A 21444-nucleotide genomic window follows, 5' to 3' on the forward strand; every position below is an offset into this window, starting at 1 on the left:
TATATATGCACAGGCATGGAGGAAAGAAAGCGAAGTGAGATGGTATAATATAATATTATAATTATATTATAATCTCAAAAAATAAATCATTAAAAAAACTGGAGATGACAGTTTTGTAGAAAACCTATTACTTTTTGGACAATATCACAAGAGGATTAAAAACCTAATGGTCAGAAAGGATTCTAGTCAGACACCCTGAAGAAAGTACAGCACATATTGCTACTGGAGAGGTAGGTACAGGGCCCATGACAGGGGTTTATGGCTTCCCACTTCCAGGAGTAGTGCAAGCCTATCTAGAGTAATCCAAGTCTATCTGTGTCTAGCTAGTATAGTGGTATATTGTTTGTATTTAAATCTTGCCCGAAGACCAGAGGAAAAGCTAAAGCTTTTCAGTTCCAGTAATGGTGGCACACACACCTTAATCCCAGGATTTGGGAGAACGGAGGTAGATGAATCTCTGTGAGTTCAAGGCCACCCTTGGCTACATAAGATCAATGCAAAAACAAATCCAGATGGTACCTCACATCTTTAATCCGAGTGCTAGGGAGTCGCACATCTTTAATCCCAGCACTAAAGGGAATATAAAATGAGAGGAGAGAGAGGCTTAGTCTGCTTAGTTTGTGCTCACCCAGCCTTGGTACAGGTAAGGCTTCTCTACTGGGTTGGCTGCTCTGCTTTTCTGGTTTTGGGCTAGAACCCCGATTTCTAGCTCTAGGTTTTTATTATTTGTGCTACACGCCGGTGTTATGGGAGATAAAAACTGGGTAAGAATTGTTCATCAAATCTGAATGGCATTAAGAAACCTTCAAATATATTCATTTCAATTGTGTCAAAACATTTTGGACAACCAATTACACCTTACATCATTTCCTAAACTAGAATCTCAAGTCCTTTAAAATCATGACCTCAACCAGTGGAGATAGAAAAAGCAGAAGGCAAATGAGGACAAATGCTAAATTAGTCAGCTGTCCTCCATTATCAACCTAGTCAACTCCCATCATCGTGCTTTGCTCAGCATGTAGGCTTGTTTAAGCTCGGGAGTCCATACAAAGAACACACAAAGGCTTATGGGAATCTGGGGCTTATAAACCACCACATTCTCAAAATGAAGTAAGAGCTCTGTAGAAAGTCAAGTTTAACATACCCACCCCTATCCTGTGGCACGATCCCCACTGCCTGCCTGTTTTTACATATTTATTACAAGAGAACAATTTTAGATTTTTAAATAATTAAAAAACAAAAGGACAAAATCACTAACAAGTAAAATGTAAATAAAACTCTTACTTTTCATTTTTAAAAAAAGCTCAACTGGACCACAGCCAATGCATTTATTTATGTGTTGTCTCTGAATTGGTCCAAAGTGGCTCAGATGAACAGTTGAGACAAAGGCCATTATGACATGTATCTGAGACCCAATGTTTGCAGAAACAGTGCTATATAAATGCTGCCACTCTTCTGCCCAAGTAACTGGCTCTATCTTTGCAAGCTTTGCATGAGACACCCCAGGCATGGTGGCTGAACAGGTGACAGGTGAGGACTAGGCAACTATGGTTGCATCTCAGTTTAAGTAGCTCAGCTAAAGTCAGCAAATCTCAAAGGCTTTTATTGTACCCATATTCTTTAACAGAGATTAAGGGTTTTGTTACTATTTGGCAAAACCTTATTATTTATGATTTACAGAGAGGTAAGTGATGATGTTAGCTACCATACTTCTTATGTCACTTAAGTGGTGGAGTGATATTTCACATGTATTTTAATAACTAGAGCTTGCCTGAAGTTCAGAATAAAAGAGCCTCACAGGCTAGCTTTACAGACCAGGCAGCAATAACACAAACCTTCAATCCCAGTACCCACACTAGTTTGCCATAGAAACTAGGCGATGGTGGTGCACACCTTTAATCCCAGCCCTAGAGAAGAATATAAGACAGGAGGAGACAGCTCTCAGACACAGTCTCTTTCTGAGATTCCTGGAGGCAAATCACCATTTCAGACTGAGGTAGAGGTAAGAACCAGTGGCTGGCTGCTTTGCTTTTCTGACCTTCAGTTTGAATCCCAATTTGTCTCTGGGTTTTTATTAATCATGCTACAAAGAGGCTTCAAATCAGCCAGACATAGAGACACAATGTGTACAGGTGGTAAATCCTGGCACCGTGCTCTGGAGAAGCAGAAGTGCACACTTGCCTTAAGGCAAACCTGTCTGACATCACAGCAGGGAATGATGCCCTTCTGTTTCAGACTGCATCTTCAATATATTCCCCACTCTTCAGCATGCTCTTTAGTAAAAACACTGAGAAATAAGAAAAACTGGAAGAAGAGCTATTAAAAATTTCTGTAAATTCTTAGGTTTTCTATAATTAACATGCTGGCATGTTTGTTTTATCTTTTTTTTTCCTCCCTCCATCTTTACTAGCAGTAAGACTTGATCTTTACAAAGTTAACCTCAGATCTTCAGACTTTTTCACCCTAAAAATTTTAGCAAATAATACTAGGATATTAACTTCCCAGAAAGACACACTAATTTAGACAGTATGGAAACGAATCAGAAGAAAGATACAGGGAGAGCCACAGTGGGGTTGGCACAGAGCCCAGAAACCTTTGGAACCTCAGCAACCCCAGCGAATCACTGTTAGTTCTGATAAAAACAATGACTGCCAAAGCAGATCAGAGCCAAGTCAGCTCCCACCCTCCAGCCTCTCCTCACCTCAGGGCAGCAGCATGGTACGTGTCGACATAATCAGAAATGAAGAGCTCTCGGTTCTTGATAACTGGATCTGTGATGACAAGTTCCCTTCCAGAGTCTACAAGCAAAAGAAAAGAAGTCATTTAACTAAATAAGATATTAAAGTAAAGTTCCCAAAACAAGAAGAAAATTTTTGCAAAACTTTTTCTCAAGTTTACCTCCTATTAAAGACAAATACCAAAACATAGTTATGACCAAAATACAGCCACTAGGAAATGGGATATGTAGTAAGAATAACAGAACACAATGTACAGCTGCAACAACTGACAGACTGTTCACAAAGTTCTGTGCACTGAGCCTTTTAAAAAGCACAATGAAAATGAAAGAGAAGTGCACTGCCACATCCCAGCAACGAGTTAACTAATTTTTGAGACGAAACAACTTTGTTTTGTTTGTCTGTAGCCTTGGACCCTGTCCTGGAACTAGCTCTTGTAGACTAGGCTGGCCTTGAACCAACAGAGATCCACTTGCTTCTGCCTCCTGAGTTTTGGGATTATACTTCTTAATTTTATCCATTGTTTTATTTTGTGTGCATGTACATGTGTATGTGCTTATATCTGGGCAAGCTTATTTCATAGCAATATGTGTAGTGGTCAGAGGACAACGTCTAAGAGTCAGTTTTTCTTTTCTACCAAGTGGGTCTGGGAACTGAACACAAATGGTCAAGATTGGCAGCAAACAGCTTCAGCTGCTGAGCAATTCTGTTGGCCCTACAATATACAATGAATACATGTAGATAACTTGTCCATTTTGTTTTCTCTCTGCATGTCTGTTTCTGAGGATGGTCCTGAAGTCACTACAATACTGAGGCTGCCTTGAACTCATAAGTCTCCTTCCTCTCTCCCTCCTAATTCTGAGATTATAGATACACACCACCACATCTGGCCCCCATCTATTTGTTTACTATCAAATATTTTAAAATGCAATGAAGCCACAGGACTGGGACTGAAAAGAATTATTAAGCTACTATTTTTTTTTAAAAAAAAATCATAAAAGTTAACTGACTTTTATCTTTTCAAAGATGTTTTTTAAAAGTCCATGAAAAGTGGCCTTCCCACAGGGCAGGAAACCCTGACTGCTCTTAGGACTGGAGAGGGAGAGGAAGGGGAGGGGGAGTGGGAGGGAGATGGGAGGAGGTGGAAATTTTTAATGAATAAATAAAAAAGAAAGAAAAAAAAGTCCATGAAAAGTTCACCATGGCTGAGGTGAGTGGGAAACACAGACAGCATGTCCTTGGCTGCTCCAACACAACCTCCCATAGCCTCTCTAAGCTCACCCTCCTGAGACAGAATGCCAGGGCAAAGCACCTCCCACAGCCTCAGGACGACTAATGGAATTAAGGAGCACGAGGCAACTCTCAAGACCAGGTTTTCAAAAAGCTACTACACACTTGCATAAATGTTGCAGGCAGCACATTTATACAGAGCTTACATGTTGATAAAGTTCTGATCCAATATATGAGACCAAAGGCAAGTGTGGAAATCAGCTGCCAAAAACCACTGTTTCTGAAAGCAGCTCTTAATTTACATTCCAAAGTGTAACTCAAAAAGCTTTTCTCTGAAAATGGGCTCTGTCTGCCTAAAATGTAGGGAAGCACAGCACATGAGCTCCTGGAAGGACAAGGCTTTAACACACCAGTCACTAAGTTAAACATAGGAGCCTAAAGAACTATACAACCGCTATTTTTAAAAATATGTGCATTAGTACAAACTTAGAGGGGGCTTTCTTGATATTTTTTTGGTATTTTCTTCAAGATTTAAAAAACATGTATGTTTTATGTGCACAAGGTGTTCATGGAGGCCACAGGCATTGAATTCACTGGAACTGGAGTTATAAACAGTTGTGAACTGCCTGGTGTGGGTGCTGGGAACTGAATCTGGATCCTCTATAAGAGTAGTAAATGCTTTTAATCAGTGAGTTATCTCTCTAGGCATCCCTCTTTTGTTGTTGTTTATTTTGAAGGAAAATGGAAAAATTGCAAAAGCATATGTGAAAAGGACCCAGCAATGTTCTTTTTAACAAGCTCTTTTGAGAGAAATTATACCAGAGGCAATCTCTGTTTAACTGGTGTTTTAAAAAAGAACTTTACCCAAAGCTAAGATTGAAAAGTACGGCATCGCGAGGGAATACGTACCATTTTCATTATGCCGATCCTGAACCAAATGCTGATAGACAGAATCTGGAACTTCAGACTGACGGTAGTACCATTTGACGTTCATGAGTAGATGGTCCCTCTTACTCTGAAAAGGAAAATCTAACAGCATTAGGAACAGGTTTCAGGTGCCTGCAAGTGCATATCATAGTATGACCAAAAGTCCTCTACACAGTGGATGGGCAAAAAGCAGGAAACACAGCAACCAGCAGCAGCACAATCCCTGGGTCCCTGGCCACCACACCCCTCAGGCCATAATCCTCAAAACTGCTCATCTCAAGAAACAGGAGAGATGGATCTTGAAGCTTCTCAGCACTACTCACTCACTCACTATCACATTTTTTTAATGCCAATGCAGAGCTCTATATGGTACATATTTCTAGCTTAATCCTTGACCATCTTGGTAAATAACAATCAGAGCACACTATCGAGAAATATTAAAAGTAACAAGCTGGAAAGAACTTACCCAGAGACACCTGACAGTCTCTTCCCCTCCAAGGTTTGCCTGTCACAAACTGTCTCAAATTCTCCCTCCACTGTGGGCCACAGAACTGTATGGAAGTCACTGCTGCATGCCAAAATCACAAAGCACACCACGGGTAACAGGTGGTGATGAGAATGTATATCCATACAATAGGACCTGCCTTATTACCTGACTCCCAAGGACAAAAATAAAGAGCCCCATGTTGACCATCATCCTTTAAGTGTGTACATATTTCTAAAAGTTACCTTGGTTCTCAGCTCAAACAAAAAGGCTACAGGGTATAGCTTCAAGTACATTGCTTGTGTGCTAGGCTATGAAACAGCTCAACTCAGCAAACACTGAAGTTTCCTGGGATTCATAAAGTAGCTTTAACCCGAGGTAAAGGCAGTACAGTCCCCCTTGACAGCTTCTACCTTTTTCACAGGCTCACTGACCAAAGTGCAGAGATCAAAACTCAAAAAAACTGCCTCATTTTTGTAAAGAGAACAGCTTAATTCTGAACCATGGCAGGAATCTTTAATGAAAGAAGACCCACTTTGGTTTAATAAACAGGCAAATATAGTTTGAACTGAAAGACGAGCACAGGCAGGGAGAGAACTGTTGCAAGTCTCAACATTAACTCAGAATGTGGAATGCTATCCCACAATAAATATCATAAACATCGGGATTCTTGCTTCGCAGCAACTGTCAAACAGGCATGACCACAGGAAGAGAATATCACTGCTGGCTTACATTAGACAGACTATGTATACAAAGAACTGTGTGTAGGCCATGGATTTTACTCATTCATACTTTTACACTGAAAAATTTAATGGCAAAAATTAGTTTATATTGTTTATTCTACAGAAGAAAAACTGAGCACAAACAGTATAAGAAGGCTCACAGAAAAAGTGCTGACTGTAAGAGTTTAAAGAAGGGAGCAGCCACCTTCTTTGAGATACTATAAAAGGAATGTGTATCCTGGGAAAAAAATGAAAAGGACCTCAGTGCACTCCTTCTAAGCAAAGGCAGAGACCAGAAAGAAATACAGACAGGAAAAAGAAAAAAGAAATACAAGACAGACCAACTGGGATACCAGCACACAGCACAGAACACCCAATGCTGAGACTGAAAAGAAGCTGAGCACTGGTGTGGTCTGGCCCTCAGTGGGTTTACAGGACTCAAGAGCAAGACTAAGATGACACTACCAGTAAGGAAAACAGAACCCCTGAGCCTGCAGGGAGCAGTATAAACTCACCACAATAAGAGACAATACTGGAAATAGACTCGTCTCTTGACTACTGACACAGGGCAGGGTAATTCTGTTGCCCTGCCATTGTTGGATGTAGCACCCTCCGCAAGTTGTGGCAGCTAAAAATGTCTCTAAGCATTGCTAAATCTCTGTGTGTGAAGAAATGAAGTCAAAGTTGGTTGAAAGCTATTGCTGTTGTCATTGTTGTTATTGTTATTTATAGAAGCCAAAGCACAATGGTCATGGAGACCTGGTCCAAGCACTATAGAACAGGGGACACAATTAACTAGAAAGCACAGGAAAGACTGTCACGATGAACTCCCGATGCCATCACTACCCATATCTGTGTGGCTCTGGTAAATTTCTAAGAAATTTTTTTTTTTTTTTGGTTTTTCGAGACAGGGTTTCTCTGTGGTTTTGGAGCCTGTCCTGGAAACTAGCTCTGTAGACCAGGCTGGTCTCAAACTCGCAGAGATCCACCTGCCTCTGCCTCCCGAGTGCTGGGATTAAAGGCGTGTGCCACCAACGCCCGGCCCTTTCTAAGATCTTGAGTTTCTCTTTTGTACTGTAAATAAGAATAATTTAAGGAACTGGTGGAAAATGTAAAGAAGGCATCAGATACCAGGTAAATGTTTAAAGGAAAGCCCCACCATCTGTCAGGAACCCTGTGAGTAAATGTGGAGCCATTCTCCCTCCAGAACGGCTTGTATAATGGTGGCGTTGATCTCAGGCAGATGCTCACAAGGTCCCACTAATGGAGTACTTCCCAGAGTAGCCAGAATTCAGGGTATCAGCAGCCCCAGGAACTGTGCTCTACTATCTAAGCATCTACTCATTACTGAAACATACCTAAGAAGCCTGAAAACCTGCACTGCAACAGAAAGACTCTACAGGTTCAATGACTGGCAATTTTAAGTTGTCTGTTTTTTCTGAACCTAGCCAGAAATTCTGGAAATTGTTACATGTGCCATTTCTACATTACTAGTTAATAACTGGCACAACTAGGCCCATTGATTTCACACAATAAAACAAAAAACCTACTCTGGCTTACTTGTAAACAGACCTGCAACTCTTGAAAAGCTTTTGGAGCTCCTGATGCAGTCCTGTCCAATGGCCAGGGGGCGGCAGTATTGTGTCAAAAAAAACCCCACCAAACAGCACCCATACTTCCATTCCACACATACAGCACAACAAAAAAAGGTGGAGTCAAATGAAACTGTGTTCTAAATAGGCCAGCAATTTAATAAAAGAATAACAATAGCGGGCTATTTCAGAGTACTAGGCTAAAACTGTAAGGTACAGACTGCAATTCCATCTGCAACCACTAGTTACTTTTTTGTCCTAGGGTCCTCAAAAAGCGAACAGATGGGAAGGCCAACTGATTTTTGGGGTCTCTTCCTATGTTAATAACTATATTCTGTAGTAATATTTTAATTGGATTTTAATAGATAAAGCTTGCCTGAAGATCAGAGTACAAAACTAAGCCACCAGAGGCCAGGCGGTGGTGGCAAACAACTTTAGTCCCAGGACTTGGAAGATAGAGGCAGATGGATCTCTGTGAATTCAAGGCTACCCTGAGCTACACAGATAGATCCAGAAACAGATCCAGGTGGTGGTGGCTCACACCTTTAATCCCAGCGATTGGGAGTCACGCAGCTTTAATCCCAGCACTAAGGAGGTGGAGACAGGAGATATGGCTAGATGGAGAGAGGAATATAAAGGGGAAGAGAAAGGAATCCATAGTGCAGTCTAGGCAGTCTGAGGATTCCCCCTTCGTTTCGAGCATTAGTAGAGGTAAAAGGTCTCTCTAGTGGCTTACTGCTCTGTTTCTCCGATCTTCAGTTTTAACTCCTATTATCTTCTCTGGGTTTGTTTTGTTGTTGTTGTTGGTTTTTGGTTTTTTTTTTTTTTTGGTTTTTTCGAGACAGGGTTTCTCTGTGGCTTTGGAGCCTGTCCTGGAACTAGCTCTGTAGACCAGGCTGGTCTCGAACTCACAGAGATCCGCCTGCCTCTGCCTCCCGAGTGCTGGGATTAAAGGCGTGCGCCACCATCGCCCGCTGTCTCTGTGTTTTCATTAAGCATGCTACATATGTCTTCCCCAGACCAGACCCAGTAGACCAAATGGAACTAAACTATGGTACATCCGTTCACTGGTATTACTATCCAACAGGGTTACAAAGTGCAATGTCTTTTCTGGAGGACACTGTCTGCTATAAGGGGAGAATCCCTACTCAGGTCACATGAGGGTTTCAGAACATTAACCACAGGAAGGCCTCTAAGTCAAATAATTGCTGAAAATCACAGAAATCTATCTATCTATCTATCTATCTATCTATCTATCTATCTATCTATCTATCTATCTATCTATCTATCTATCTATCTATGTTTTTCGAGGCAGGGTTTCTCTGTGTTGCTTTTGGAGCCTGTCCTGGAACTAGCTCTTGTAGAACATGCTGGCCTCGAACTCACAAAGATTCGCCTGCCTCTACCTCCAGAGTGTTGGGATTAAAGGCGTGCATCATCACTGCCTGGAAAAATCACAGAAATTTTAAGCCCAAAAAGTAAGTTCAGAACATCATGTGATTCAGGGTCTGAATCCTGGTTTTATAATGCGCTAAACTCTGTATGTTAACAACCTCTGGCTTCTGTTTCACATACAATCTGTGTTCCTCCTTCACTAGACTGTGAGGATTTGGGGTCCACTCATAGAAGCTGAATGGTTAGCTCTCATAAACCTTTATTACTGTCAATGTTCTGCAGAGAAAAAGAATCAGTCACAGGTTTTACTTTTCTCAGCCTCAACACTAATATAAAGTAAAGGCAATATAGAAACAAGACATGTAGGAGTGGGCTGGAAGGGTAGGCTTGTCGCTTGAAGAATCCCAGGAGCAGATTAAGTGTTTCTAATAGCACGCTCACTATTTACTAATGATATGACTGAAGACTAGCATACATCTCATAGAGATTTATGGCCATCACTAGATAATGAACCAAGAAATTTCCAGAGTGAAAGCACCCTGGGCAGTATTCCTGAAGGAGGAAGCATCACCCACTAGCAAGAAAAGGCTTTTGCACCACCTTCATCCACACAGAAATGAAGACCAAGAGAGGAGATACCACAGAACTAGAGAACCAACCAAAGATGGACAGCCATTTGCTGGGGGAAGGGGTCACAAGAGTTTCTGGATTTACATGGGAAGTGGTGGTGGTGATATCTGCAGGTTAACACTAGTATTCTTCTACATCAATGGCTGGACTCTCACTGAACTGAAAAATACATGTAAAATTTAAGGCATGAGCAACCATACAAGGTGTCACAAACACACACACACACACACACACACACACACACACACACACACTACATCACCCACACAAAATAAGGTGAGAAAGTGACTGAGAAAGACATCCTGATGATAACCTCTGATCTCAACACATGTCTGAACAGTTGAGCATGTATCTCTCTCACACGGATACATAGGTACACATATGCATGCACGCGTGAACACACACACACACAAAATTGAAACCACCTCTCAACTGTTAATTACAGAGTCAAAACTTACTAAGGCTCTGTCTACCTAGTTTTATACTACGAATGAGCAGTGACATTTTCAGGCAATTAGCTACTGTATTTGCAGTGGGGAGACCTATTTCTTGGCCTCTACTGTAACCTTACTAGTTTCTTGTTTTCTGGAACAAGGCTTCATGTGACCCAGGCTGGTCATGAACTATGTAGCTAAGACTGATCTTGAACTCCCTGCCCTCCTGTTTCCAGCCCCTACGTGCTCGGACTGAAGGTGCATGCCATAATGTTTTGCTGTGCTGTCGTTAATACTAAATGCACACACAGATAAGGTATGTGTATAGGGGGATTTGAAATATGCTGTGAGACAAACAGAGCAAACGAAAGAATATTCTTGTATATGCCATCATCTACACTGTTCTTAACTAGTCAATCAATGGTCATGATTAATACTGGGTATCTGAGTGAACAAAGTATAGTCAGCAATGTACTACTTCTGCGAGTGTCTGTACAAGTGCCTTCGCAGGCCAGTGTGTGACAGTGGGCTGAGGAGGACAGACCCCACGGTCACAGTGGCAGTGCTATCCATCAGCTCAGGACCTGGATAAACAAGAATAAAGCAATCACCAATTCACTTTCTGCTGGAGCTGCAAGGGATGCTCTCAGTTCTACTACCTTAGCTTCTCCGACTCTAAGGTCCACAGACCCAATGAGCCATGATACCAGCTTCCCCAGGTCTCCAGTGTGCAGGTGGCTCATAAGACCTCAGCACTTCCATAATGAGGTGATGTGAGCCATCCCTAAACACCCTCCCCCTCCCCTTCTATCTCATTGGTTCTGTCTCCTGGAGAACACTGACTAATTAATCCACTAAACATTACACACAGGCTTTAAAAAACCCATCTTTGGGTTCTGAGGCTCACTTTTACATGTAAGACCATACACTAGGATCTACAAAATCAGACAGCCAACAACCAACCAACCAACCAACCAACCAACCAACCAACCAACCAACCAACCAAAGACCCGATTGTCACCTTAACACTATGTTTACTCCAGGAGCTAAGGTCACAGCAGATGAACACAAATTTCCTTTGGTCCAAAGGACATCTGTCTCTCCTTACATAGAGAGTAGATAGCTGTCTGTGTGGGTATGTACACTTGAGTGCAAAGGCCAACAGAGACCAGGGGACATCAGATGCCCCTGTAGCTGGAGTTATACGTGGTTGTGAGCCACCTGAAATGGGTGCTGGGGATTGAATTTGGGTTCTTTAGGAAAGCAGCATGTATGTCTAAATGCTGAGCTATCTTCCCAGTCCTTGTTTTGCTTAGAAACAGGGTCTTACTATGTACCCCTAGCTGTCCTAGAACTTACTATGTGGAGCAGGCTGGCCTCAAATTCACAGGGATCCACTTGACTTTGCCTCCTAAGCACCCAGCAAAACTATATTTTCAGCTGGGCGATGGTGGCGCACGCCTTTAATCCCAGCACTCAGGAGGCAGAGGCAGGCGAATCTCTGTGAGTTCGAGACCAGCCTGGGTCTACAGAGCTAGTTCCAGGACAGGCTCCAAAGCCACAGAGAAACCCTGTCTCGAAAAAAATCGAAAAAACCAAAAAAAAAAACAAAACAAAAAACAAAAAAAAAACCCTATATTTTCAACAAACAAAATTCAGAAAATGAAGAGTATTTTTATTTTCAATTTTTTCTGGGCCTCAGCTTTTCTGTTTCTGCTCTGTCTCTGCCCTCGGAGGTGTACAGCATCTACCCTTTGTGAGATGTGCTTGTGAGAAAATACTCAGGAAAAGGCACACAAAGTCTTGGCTCACTATGGAACTGATGTGACCCTGCAGCCTCTGGGATCACACTTGAGCCAGCTGCTTTCCAGATGAAATAAGATGTACAGATGGCTTCTGCCAGACTCTAGCTGAAACAGATCACGTCTACTTTATGGGAGCCCAGCAACACCACTAAGCTCCAGGTGCTGAGCTTTCTGTTCTACTACTTTCTGCATTGCCACAAGCTGCAGGATCTGGTTACCATAGTAAAATAGCTTTTCACAGAACAAATATTTGCACTTTAAGGGGTGCTTAAGACTTGCAGAATTAAAAGTTACTGTTTATTTAAGTAAAGTTTGCCCATATAATAACAGAAATCTAATTACAGCTAACAAACACTCCTAATTGACCATGAATAAATTCAAATAGTTGGGTTAAGAAAGAAGAAAATCAGTAGGAACACTGCAAAGTTACACTTCCCATTTCATAGAAATTAGTTTTTTCCTGTTTTAAATGTCTTAATTATTTTTCTTCTCCCTATTGACTCAAACCAAATAAAGACCGCAACCTCTAGTACCTGTTGGTCTACTTTCCACACCGTTTTTCTAATACACACACGCCCAAAAAGCATAGTTCAGTACAGGTCAGACAACAAAGGACTACTGCTACTGGAGAAGAGAGATGGAGAGCAAGAAATGAGAAGACTTGGTTAATCCTCGGGCAATTGATCAGTGTATTCAGTCAACTATAAGCAGGCTGGGAAAATGCTTTTTTAAAAAGTGTATGGGGGAGGAGAGAGCGCTAATGCAGGAAATTAGGAGCCATAAACCATTTTAAAATAAGGATTTTTGTCACAAAGAATCCCCTCGTGTTCCAGCACTAATATTAATGTCTTACAGTAACCTTTTCTTTGAAATCATTCTCCACATTTTTGAAAATCAAGTTTTAACTTTTAGGTTATTTTTTTAATTATTGGGGTATAACTTACATACAATAAAATTAACTTGTCTGTAACACTGAATAACAATTTCTTTTATCACCCCATCATCAAGATAGGGAGCATTTTCATTACCAAAAAAAGGCAACTCAGAATCAACACTGCTGTGCTCAAATATTGGCACACCAAATTACTATAAAATAGTAGCCTAATCTCAATTCTTTCTTCCATAATCTCACATGCACATCAGTTTACACAGACAAAACCACTCCATGTCAGCTGCAATATTTTTTCCTGCAGCCAGGCACCACTACAGACAAAAACCCCGATGCAAAAATCAAACCAATTGTCATGTAAGGATGTAATACAGTATCTTGAAACTTCCAGAAGAGAGATAACTTAGGATTAACAATAAAAACAACTGACAAAAATAGTGCTAATTCATTTTAAGCCATCCTTTCATTAAACCATACAACCAGAATTTAATGTGCACCTGCTTTACTACAAAAGGTCAGTGAGAATGGTGGGGGTGATGATGTCCATAGACCCTGAAAAGTTTGCATTCCACAAGAGCAGCAGGCCCACTCCGGAGCCCCTAATTCAGATAACCATATAAATGCTTGGTATCAAAGAAAAAAAGTCAGAAGCAATGAAACCTGTCATTTGGCAACCATGGAAGACCAGTTAAGCAACACCTGTTTAAAATGTTGTGTAATCGCTTTGGGCATTACATTCATTAAAATTGTTAGTCTTCTCAAAAGATCCTGACGATGAAAAAAGTAGACTGAGACTTTGGAGACTTCAAAAGTGGACAGAGAAATAGCCGGGCGGTGGTGGCGCACGCCTTTAATCCCAGCACTAGGGAGGCAGAGGCAGGCGGATCTCTGTGAGTTCAAGACCAGCCTGGTCTACAGAGCTAGTTCCAGGACAGGCTCCAAAACCACAGAGAAACCCTGTCTCGAAAAAACCAAAAGAAAAAAAAACCCCCAAAAAAAAATGTCCTTAGAAATGGGCAGATGAGTGCAATGTAGGGCTGGGGGTGTGGCTCTGCGGTATAACACTTGCCTGGCATGCGCTGGGTTTAATTCCCAGCACTAATAGAGAGAAGGTGATATGTAATTGTAAAATGGTTGATAGGGCTGAAGAAATGGCTCAAGATAAGAGGACTGACTGCTCTTCCAGGGGACCCAGTCAATTCCCAGCACCCACATGGTGGCTCTCAACTGTCTGTAACTCCAGTTCCAGGGGATCTAATATCCTCACACACAGTATATACAGGCAAAACATCAGTGCACATTAAGTAAAGAAATCTTAATTTAAAAAAAGAATAAGTGATAAAGATATTGCACCTATTTAATAAATGCTATTGAGATTGAGAAGTCATAAGAAAAAGTGAAATTGTATTTATAATTCATATTCTATTCCAAAGTTATTCTAAAAAAATAAGTCAAAGACTGAAATATAAAATGTAAGGGGGCTGGAGAGCCAGACGGTTCAGCAGTTAAAATACACCTGCTACTCTCCCAGAGCCCTGAGTTTGTGTCACAGGAGCCCCATCAGGTGGCTTACAGATCACCTTTAACTCCAGCTCTGGGAACCTGATGCCCTCTTCTGGCTTCCAGGGGCACCTGCACAGCCTTGGTAGTGTGTCTGTTTCTGTCTCTCTGGTAAAATAAATCCTTTTTAAAAGTAAAACCATGAGAAACAGAAGTCAACTGAGATGATACTGTCCGGGCTAGCAGGCATCCAAGTTGATGAAACTGCTAGATCACATTACAGAGAAGCAGACTCCTTCCTTCTAAGAAACACACACTGGCACAGCTGCCTGGTTCAGGAAACCTGATAATATTTACCAAAATAACAAGTATATTCACCTGTTTCCCTAGCAGTATCACTTACTGCAATTTATTCTATTTTTTAAAAAATATTTATTGATTTATTATGTATACAATATTCTGTCTGTGTGTATGCTTGAAGGCCAGAAGAGGGCACCAGACCTCATTACAGATGGTTGTAAGCCACCATGTGGTTGCTGGGAATTGAACTCAGGACCTTTGGAAGAGCAGGCAATGCTCTTAACCTCTGAGCCATCTCTCCAGCCCCACTGCAATTTATTCTAAAAAATACTTCTGAATATTTATTTTTATGTGTGTGTTTGCCTAAATGTGTGTATGTATGTCATGTGTGTGCTGTGCTCAGGGGCCTGAAGAGGACACAGATCGTCTGGAACTGGAGTTATAGATGATTGAGTCACCTGACATGAGAGCCAGGAACTGAAACCAGGTCCTCTGCAAGAGCAAGTGCTTTCAATGGCTGAGCAAGAGCTCCTCGCCCTCTAAAAATGTTTTGCATATACACAAAGATAACTATAAAAATCTAATATCCACCACAGAGAAACCCTGTCTCGAAAAACCAAAAAAAAAAAAAAAATCTAATATCCACAGCAATTTGGGGTCTGCCATCCCTGATAAATAAGACTCTCTCAAAACACAGAGGAGGAGAAAGGTGGAACGGGGAGAAGGAGAATCCATTATTAACAGGTAATAATTAAAACATAACACATCTAAATAATAAAACACCATGCAGACGTGTACTTTTAAAAATGGGGAATGAGACCGGGGTGGTGGGGCATGCCATTAATCCCAGCAGTCGGGAGGCAGAGGCAGGTGGATGTCTGTGAGTTTAAGGTCAGTTTGAGCTAGTTCCAGGACAATCTCCAAAGTTACAGAGAAGCCTTGTCTCGAAACAACAACAACAAAACCAAAACTCAAGAATTAAATAAACCTGAATTGCCCAAGCCTGTTTACGCTATACCTTCCAGGCAGGCTGTGCACACACGTGGGGACAGGGGAGTCATTAATAAGATGTAATTGAAACCTTCCTGAAAGCAAGCAAGAAGTACTACTTTCATAACATTCTCCTGTTTGTTATCTGCACAAACTCCTCTTGATTACAGATATGTTTTCCAGGAGAACTACGTGGCAGCAAACTGCTGACTATATTGACGGCTGTCCTCTTTACACACAGCCTGATTAGCATTTCTATGCCTGCACTGCACATGCTGACATTATAAATCACATGCTCACTGTCATGCACAATAACCAAACACTTACCTAACAGCTAAGGGTATTACAAATAGATTGAACTAATCTTTGAATATATGCTCCAATAATTAAATTCTGCTATGGTTTTCTACCTTTAAACCTGAAGGCAGGCAACACTGAAACTGAATGCTATCCACAGGGCCTTCACATTTGCCATGAAATGTCACTTATATTACAGAGTTCACATCCAATTACTGAACACAACCAGCCAGAGCATCTATCACTTACATTAAAACAAGCAGAAGCCAGCGGCAGGGCTGTTGGAAGCCATCAAATGGTTTAAATGGATTTCTCACCTTTCAAATATCAAGGAGTCCTCTTTCCCAGAACATCTCACCAAGGGGTTTGGCCTTTTAACAAAGAGAGCTGCCCATGTTGAAAGAACATTCAGCAGCAAGGACACACAGCAAAGCACAGTTCAAAGCTAGAGACATCTGCCCCTTGTGTTAAAATACAAAACAGCAAAGGATCTTTTATATGAAAAATAATAAATACATGTAAATGAGAGTTTTTTCAAAGCCATTAACAAGGAAGCCAAGCCTCAGACCTGGAAGAGTCCTTGCTTTTGGTTAAGTGTCTACAATTCGGGGATTGGCCAGGATCTATTCATTTTCTAATTTTGAGAACAAAGAATCCTATCTTTAGATGCTTGCGTAGAGCCCCCAGATCAAAGCACTATCAAGCAGAGAGCTAAGCCACTGTGTCAGTGTTGCTGCGCATGCACTTACCAGGATTACAAGGGAGAAGCCCCAAGAGCTGCACAAACACATAGCCAAGTTGTCCACTTACTAGTGTTAAACAAGGACCTTAAAACACCGAACAAGATAATTTCCCTAATCTTCTTTCTTCCTCTTTCAAAAGAAAGCACTGAAAGCCAACTCACAGTAATTAATACATAATACAAACACTACCACCTGATGAACATTCATATTCTTCAATGAGGGAGAAACAACCAGGAGAGAAGCTAAGGAAATCTCTATCCAGTTCCACTATCCACATATATCAAGGGAAAACTGTCAAGAGTTCTACCTGGTAGTAGAAATTATTGGGACATACGATGAAACAATGCCCAAGAAAATGGAATCCCATGCCACAGCAGAGATTAGCATCTGGCAGCTACATTTCAAATCAAGCTCTACAAAAGAGGTTCCCAGTTTCTCCCTGCATGTCCTGCAGAGTATTGCATAATGTCCACACAGTTGGAGGTCCAAATGCACTCCATGAGGTCTCCCATGCTGCAGCAATTGTTAAAGTCTGAACCCTACTAGGCACTTCAAAAGATCCTAAGACTCAGAAGGTGATTCCTAGCTATTCCTGGAGCCAAAAACAAAGTTTTCCTTTGGCAAGTTAATATTATTTTGTATGGTGTTACCTCTATTGGAATGTATCATTTTCTAGTATTAATGACACTTGATATATTTACACAAAACTAACAATAAGACTGATCTAATGAATACATCTTAGAGATTTTTTCCTACTTGAAGTCTACAATTATATTCACAAATGTTAGCATGTATGCATATACACCAAAATCACTATGAAATTTACAATGGCATAAGCACATACTTGAAAATTGAAAATTTCAAGTTCTAATCGTTTGATGGAATATTACATCAGATGAATATATTTAAAAGGAACAATAACAAAATAGCAAAAGTTCCTCCCTTGGCTCAATGTAAAATTTCCATGAAAAGTTAACTCTTTTAAGCTTCTCTACTTTGGATACTCTGTAACAATCAGGATACTCAAAGTTTTAATATGAAACTGCTGCCAAGGAGCCAGTTCTGGCAACAGTCTCATCCCCTGTCAGTCTTAGACTACTCTGCCTATCTACTTGAGAAAACAAGACTACGAAGGCCTCTTGTAAAAATCACCCCTGACACAGAAAGTAGTGTGTATGCTCTGGCCTGGCATGGGCTGGGCTGTTAAAGGGCAGCCATGGTGAATAGATAAAAGTATTCCTTTGTCTGAGTTGGCCTTGTGTTTTGTACCTAGCTCCTCCCTCGTGGCTTTATGATGGAATGCTGGCAGTCATGACAGCATGTAAAGATTTAGAAATCAGGGGCTGGAGAGATGGCTCAGCGGTTGAGAGCGCTGGCTGTTCTTCCAGAGGGCCCAGGTTCAATTCCCAGCACCCACATGCTAGCTCACAACTGCCTGTAACTCAAGTTCCAAGGAATCTGACACCCTCATACCAAGGCACATAAAAATCAAATAAATTATTTTAAAAAAGATTAGAAATCAGTATTTGTGACCCTGGGGTTCAATAAGGACTAACACGTCATGTAGACGGGATGACTGAGAGGTGGCTCCAGGGACAGGAGCGTCTGCAGACATTCTTCACTTATAAACACATCAGTGGTGAGTCAAAATAAACTCGTGCTGACAACACAACAAAACAAACACAAATGCTAACTAACACAGACTCTACAAGGACAGACCAAATTCCCATCAACCACCACGCGTGGGGAATATGACACAGTTAGGAAGAACTCCCCACACAGGTAAGGAGAGGGGACAATGTGCTGAGAGGAGGGAGGGTTTGGCCAGGCAGACAGCATAGATGGAGTAAGGCTGAAGAAGCAGACACAGTCTGGCCAGTTAGGAACTCTAACACATGCAAGGCTCCACTGCAGGAAGAAGCTATTAACAAGGGAAAGTACAGTATAACGGGGAAAAGGTTCAAGGAAAAAGAAATGCCCAGTAAAAGTAAAGGGTAAAAAAAAAAAAAAAAACGCACACACACACACAAAAAACAAGAAATCAGTTCAGCCATCACTTTTATTGCTGCTGTTTTGTGTTTTGGTGGTGGTGGTTTTAGTCCTGGCTGTCTTGGAATTCAGAGATCTTTCTGCCTCTGCCACTGGGATTAAAGGAAGTATGCCACCACCAGCTGGCTTTGTTTGCTTTTTAAAGTTTATATTTTTAAAGATGTATTTATTATGTATACAGTGTTCTGCTTGCACATCAGACGAGGGCACCAGATCTCATTACAAATTACTGTGAGCCACCATGTGGTCACTGGGAGTGAACTTAGGACCTTTGGAAGAGCAGCCTGTGTTTTTAACCTCTGAGCCATCTCTCCAGCCATGTTCCTTTGTTTTTTTAACAACTAAGGAAAATTCTGAAATTAAAAGGAAATAATATTTTTTTTTGGTTTTTCAAGACAGGGTTTCTCTGTGGCTTTGGAGCCTGTCCTGGAACTACCTCTGTAGACCAGGCTGGTCTCGAACTCACAGAGATCCGCCTACCTCTGCCTCCCGAGTGCTGGGATTAAAGGCGTGCGCCACCATCGCCCGGCAGGAAATAATATTAATCAACCAAAAGATCTAAAAATTTAGGAAAATTAAGTTTACCAAAAAAAAAGACCAAAAAAAAAACATAGTGTTGTGGAGCAGAACTGTAAAGCTCAGTACTGGGGAAGCTGAGGGCTGTGAAGAACAAGTTAATCGGAGCTGAAGAGATGGCTCAGCAGTTAAGAGCATTGCCTAATCTTCCAAAGGTCCTGAGTTCAATTCCCAGCAACCACATGGTGGCTCACAACCATCTGTAATGAGGTCTGGTGCCCTCTTCTGGCCTTCAGGCATACACGCAGAAAGAATTTTGTATACATAATAAATAACTTTTTTGTTCAAGTTAATGTGGACTATACAAACACTGAGATTTTTTTCCAAAATAAAATCAGGTCAGTAATTAATAATTTTTAAAAGAGCAAAAATATTGAGGTTAATTTCATATAAAATAACTATAAGCAAAAAAGGGGGAGCAAAACAGTATTTGTAATGATGAAGAAGCAAAGAGAAAACCATGTCAAGTATTCAAACATGACAAAAGAAGTAAATATAATGCAGAATTTCAAAACAAAGGCAGTGTCAAATAGATGGCCTCACACAGTAATGAGCCTACACTAGAAATGAAGGGAAAACTCACAAATGAAAACCCAGAAACAAACAAAAAAAATTAAAACACTGAAGAAGGAAGGAATTTCTCTGACTTCTGTTATCCCATGTGCATGCTCTGCCACAGACCACATGCACAACACACAAAAATAATAGTAGTAACTTTCATTTTTTAAAAAAGGGAACACAAAACAAAACAGCCAGATATGGTAGTGTGGTTCTTTAATCCTGTTGTTTAAGATTACAAAAGGATTTCAGTTGAATATCACCTGCACATGGGGGGGGGGGGGGGCGCTGAAATCAAAGAGAAAAGGAGAAGGATGAGGAGAGAGGGATGGGCAAAAGCTTGTTTGTGCATGACTGCAATCCCTGTGCTTGGGATTATTCCTGTATAGTCAGGAGGATCAGGAGCTCAGGATCATCCTCCAATGTTCTCTAACATCACTGGACTTGAGAAAAATTCATGCATGTAGGTGAAGGCAGCACAAATTTTAAGAGAGAAATCATCACTGGGGTTTGACAACAATGTTCTGAATCAAATGAAAACATGGCTTTGTCTGGTAAGTAAGGTGTGCACCACCATGCCTGGCTAACCTTCTTTTACAATGCTGAGCACTGTGAACTGCAGCACGAGCAGCTATAGCTCACACAATACTCTTGGGCAGATGAGAGCATGAGAACAACTGTCTCCGTTGTCTGTGATCTTATACTGAAGGGAGGAGCGTTACTATGATGAAAAGGTGCACTTGACAGGTGTGCCCCTTAAGTCAGATGCAGCTTCACACTGTTCATGTACAAATCATTGCCTAGAAGCAATGAAACCCAAACTAGATTATGCTTTTGAACTATCATTTCCCAGTAAAAGAAACTAGAATTTTTTGTGGAAAAGGGATTCTGCAGTAGGTATCTGCGAGAATGGAATACCTACATATACAGTCAAGAAAAACCTATCAAGCTCCAACTATCAAAAAGACTCAGGAGCAATTCCAAGTGGCACCCTACTACATTAATGATGGGGCAGTCTGGCTTCTCTAAGGATTAAGAGTTACAAGTTCTAATGTAGTATCTGGAAACACTAAAAGAGGATGGTCTCTCCTGTGCACCAAGGTTAATAAGTGGTGGCTGGCAGGAGCCCTGTGTGGAGCACTGCCACAGAAACTCCCTCCAGCTGATAAGTGAAAACGAAACAGACCTACATTTTTGCAACTCCTAAGGAAAAGGTGGATAGAAAAATAAATAAATAAAATCAGCTTTGTGGCTCCTGACAAAAAATATAGTTCACTAATGCCATGGTTTGAATAAAAATGTTCCCCAAAGGCTCACAGATTTGAATGCTTGCTCACCAGGGAGTGGTACTATTAGAAGGCGTGGCCTTGTTGGAGGAAGGATGTTATTAGGGGAGGGCTTTGGGGTTTCAGAAGCCCAAGCCAGGTCTAGTGACTCTCTCTTCCTCACACTGCCTGTGGATCAGGATGTAGAACTCTCAGCTCTTCTCCAGCACTGTCCGCCTGAGAGCTGTCATGCTTTCTGCCATGAGGATAATGGTGGCCTAACCACTGAAACTAAGCCAGCCCCAAATAAATGCTTTCTTCTT

The 21444-nt window shown here is 41.3% G+C and overlaps 1 protein-coding gene across 10 annotated transcripts in view; it reads right to left on the reverse strand.

The window, feature by feature from the left end:
- Rere (arginine-glutamic acid dipeptide repeats) overlaps positions 1-21444 on the reverse strand; it is a 367056-nt gene that overhangs the window by 165085 nt on the left and 180527 nt on the right. For all 10 annotated transcript variants that reach the window (XM_026782135.1, XM_026782129.1, XM_026782128.1 and 7 more), the window contains exons 5-6: positions 4875-4980; positions 2702-2798 (exon numbers count right to left, since the gene is read on the reverse strand). In XM_026782135.1, the coding sequence (XP_026637936.1) occupies positions 2702-2798; positions 4875-4980 (203 nt within the window). The remainder of the gene's footprint in view (positions 1-2701; positions 2799-4874; positions 4981-21444) is intronic.

Source organism: Microtus ochrogaster, chromosome 10, assembly GCF_000317375.1.
Source record: "Microtus ochrogaster isolate Prairie Vole_2 chromosome 10, MicOch1.0, whole genome shotgun sequence".
NCBI classification, from domain to species: Eukaryota; Metazoa; Chordata; class Mammalia; order Rodentia; family Cricetidae; genus Microtus; species Microtus ochrogaster.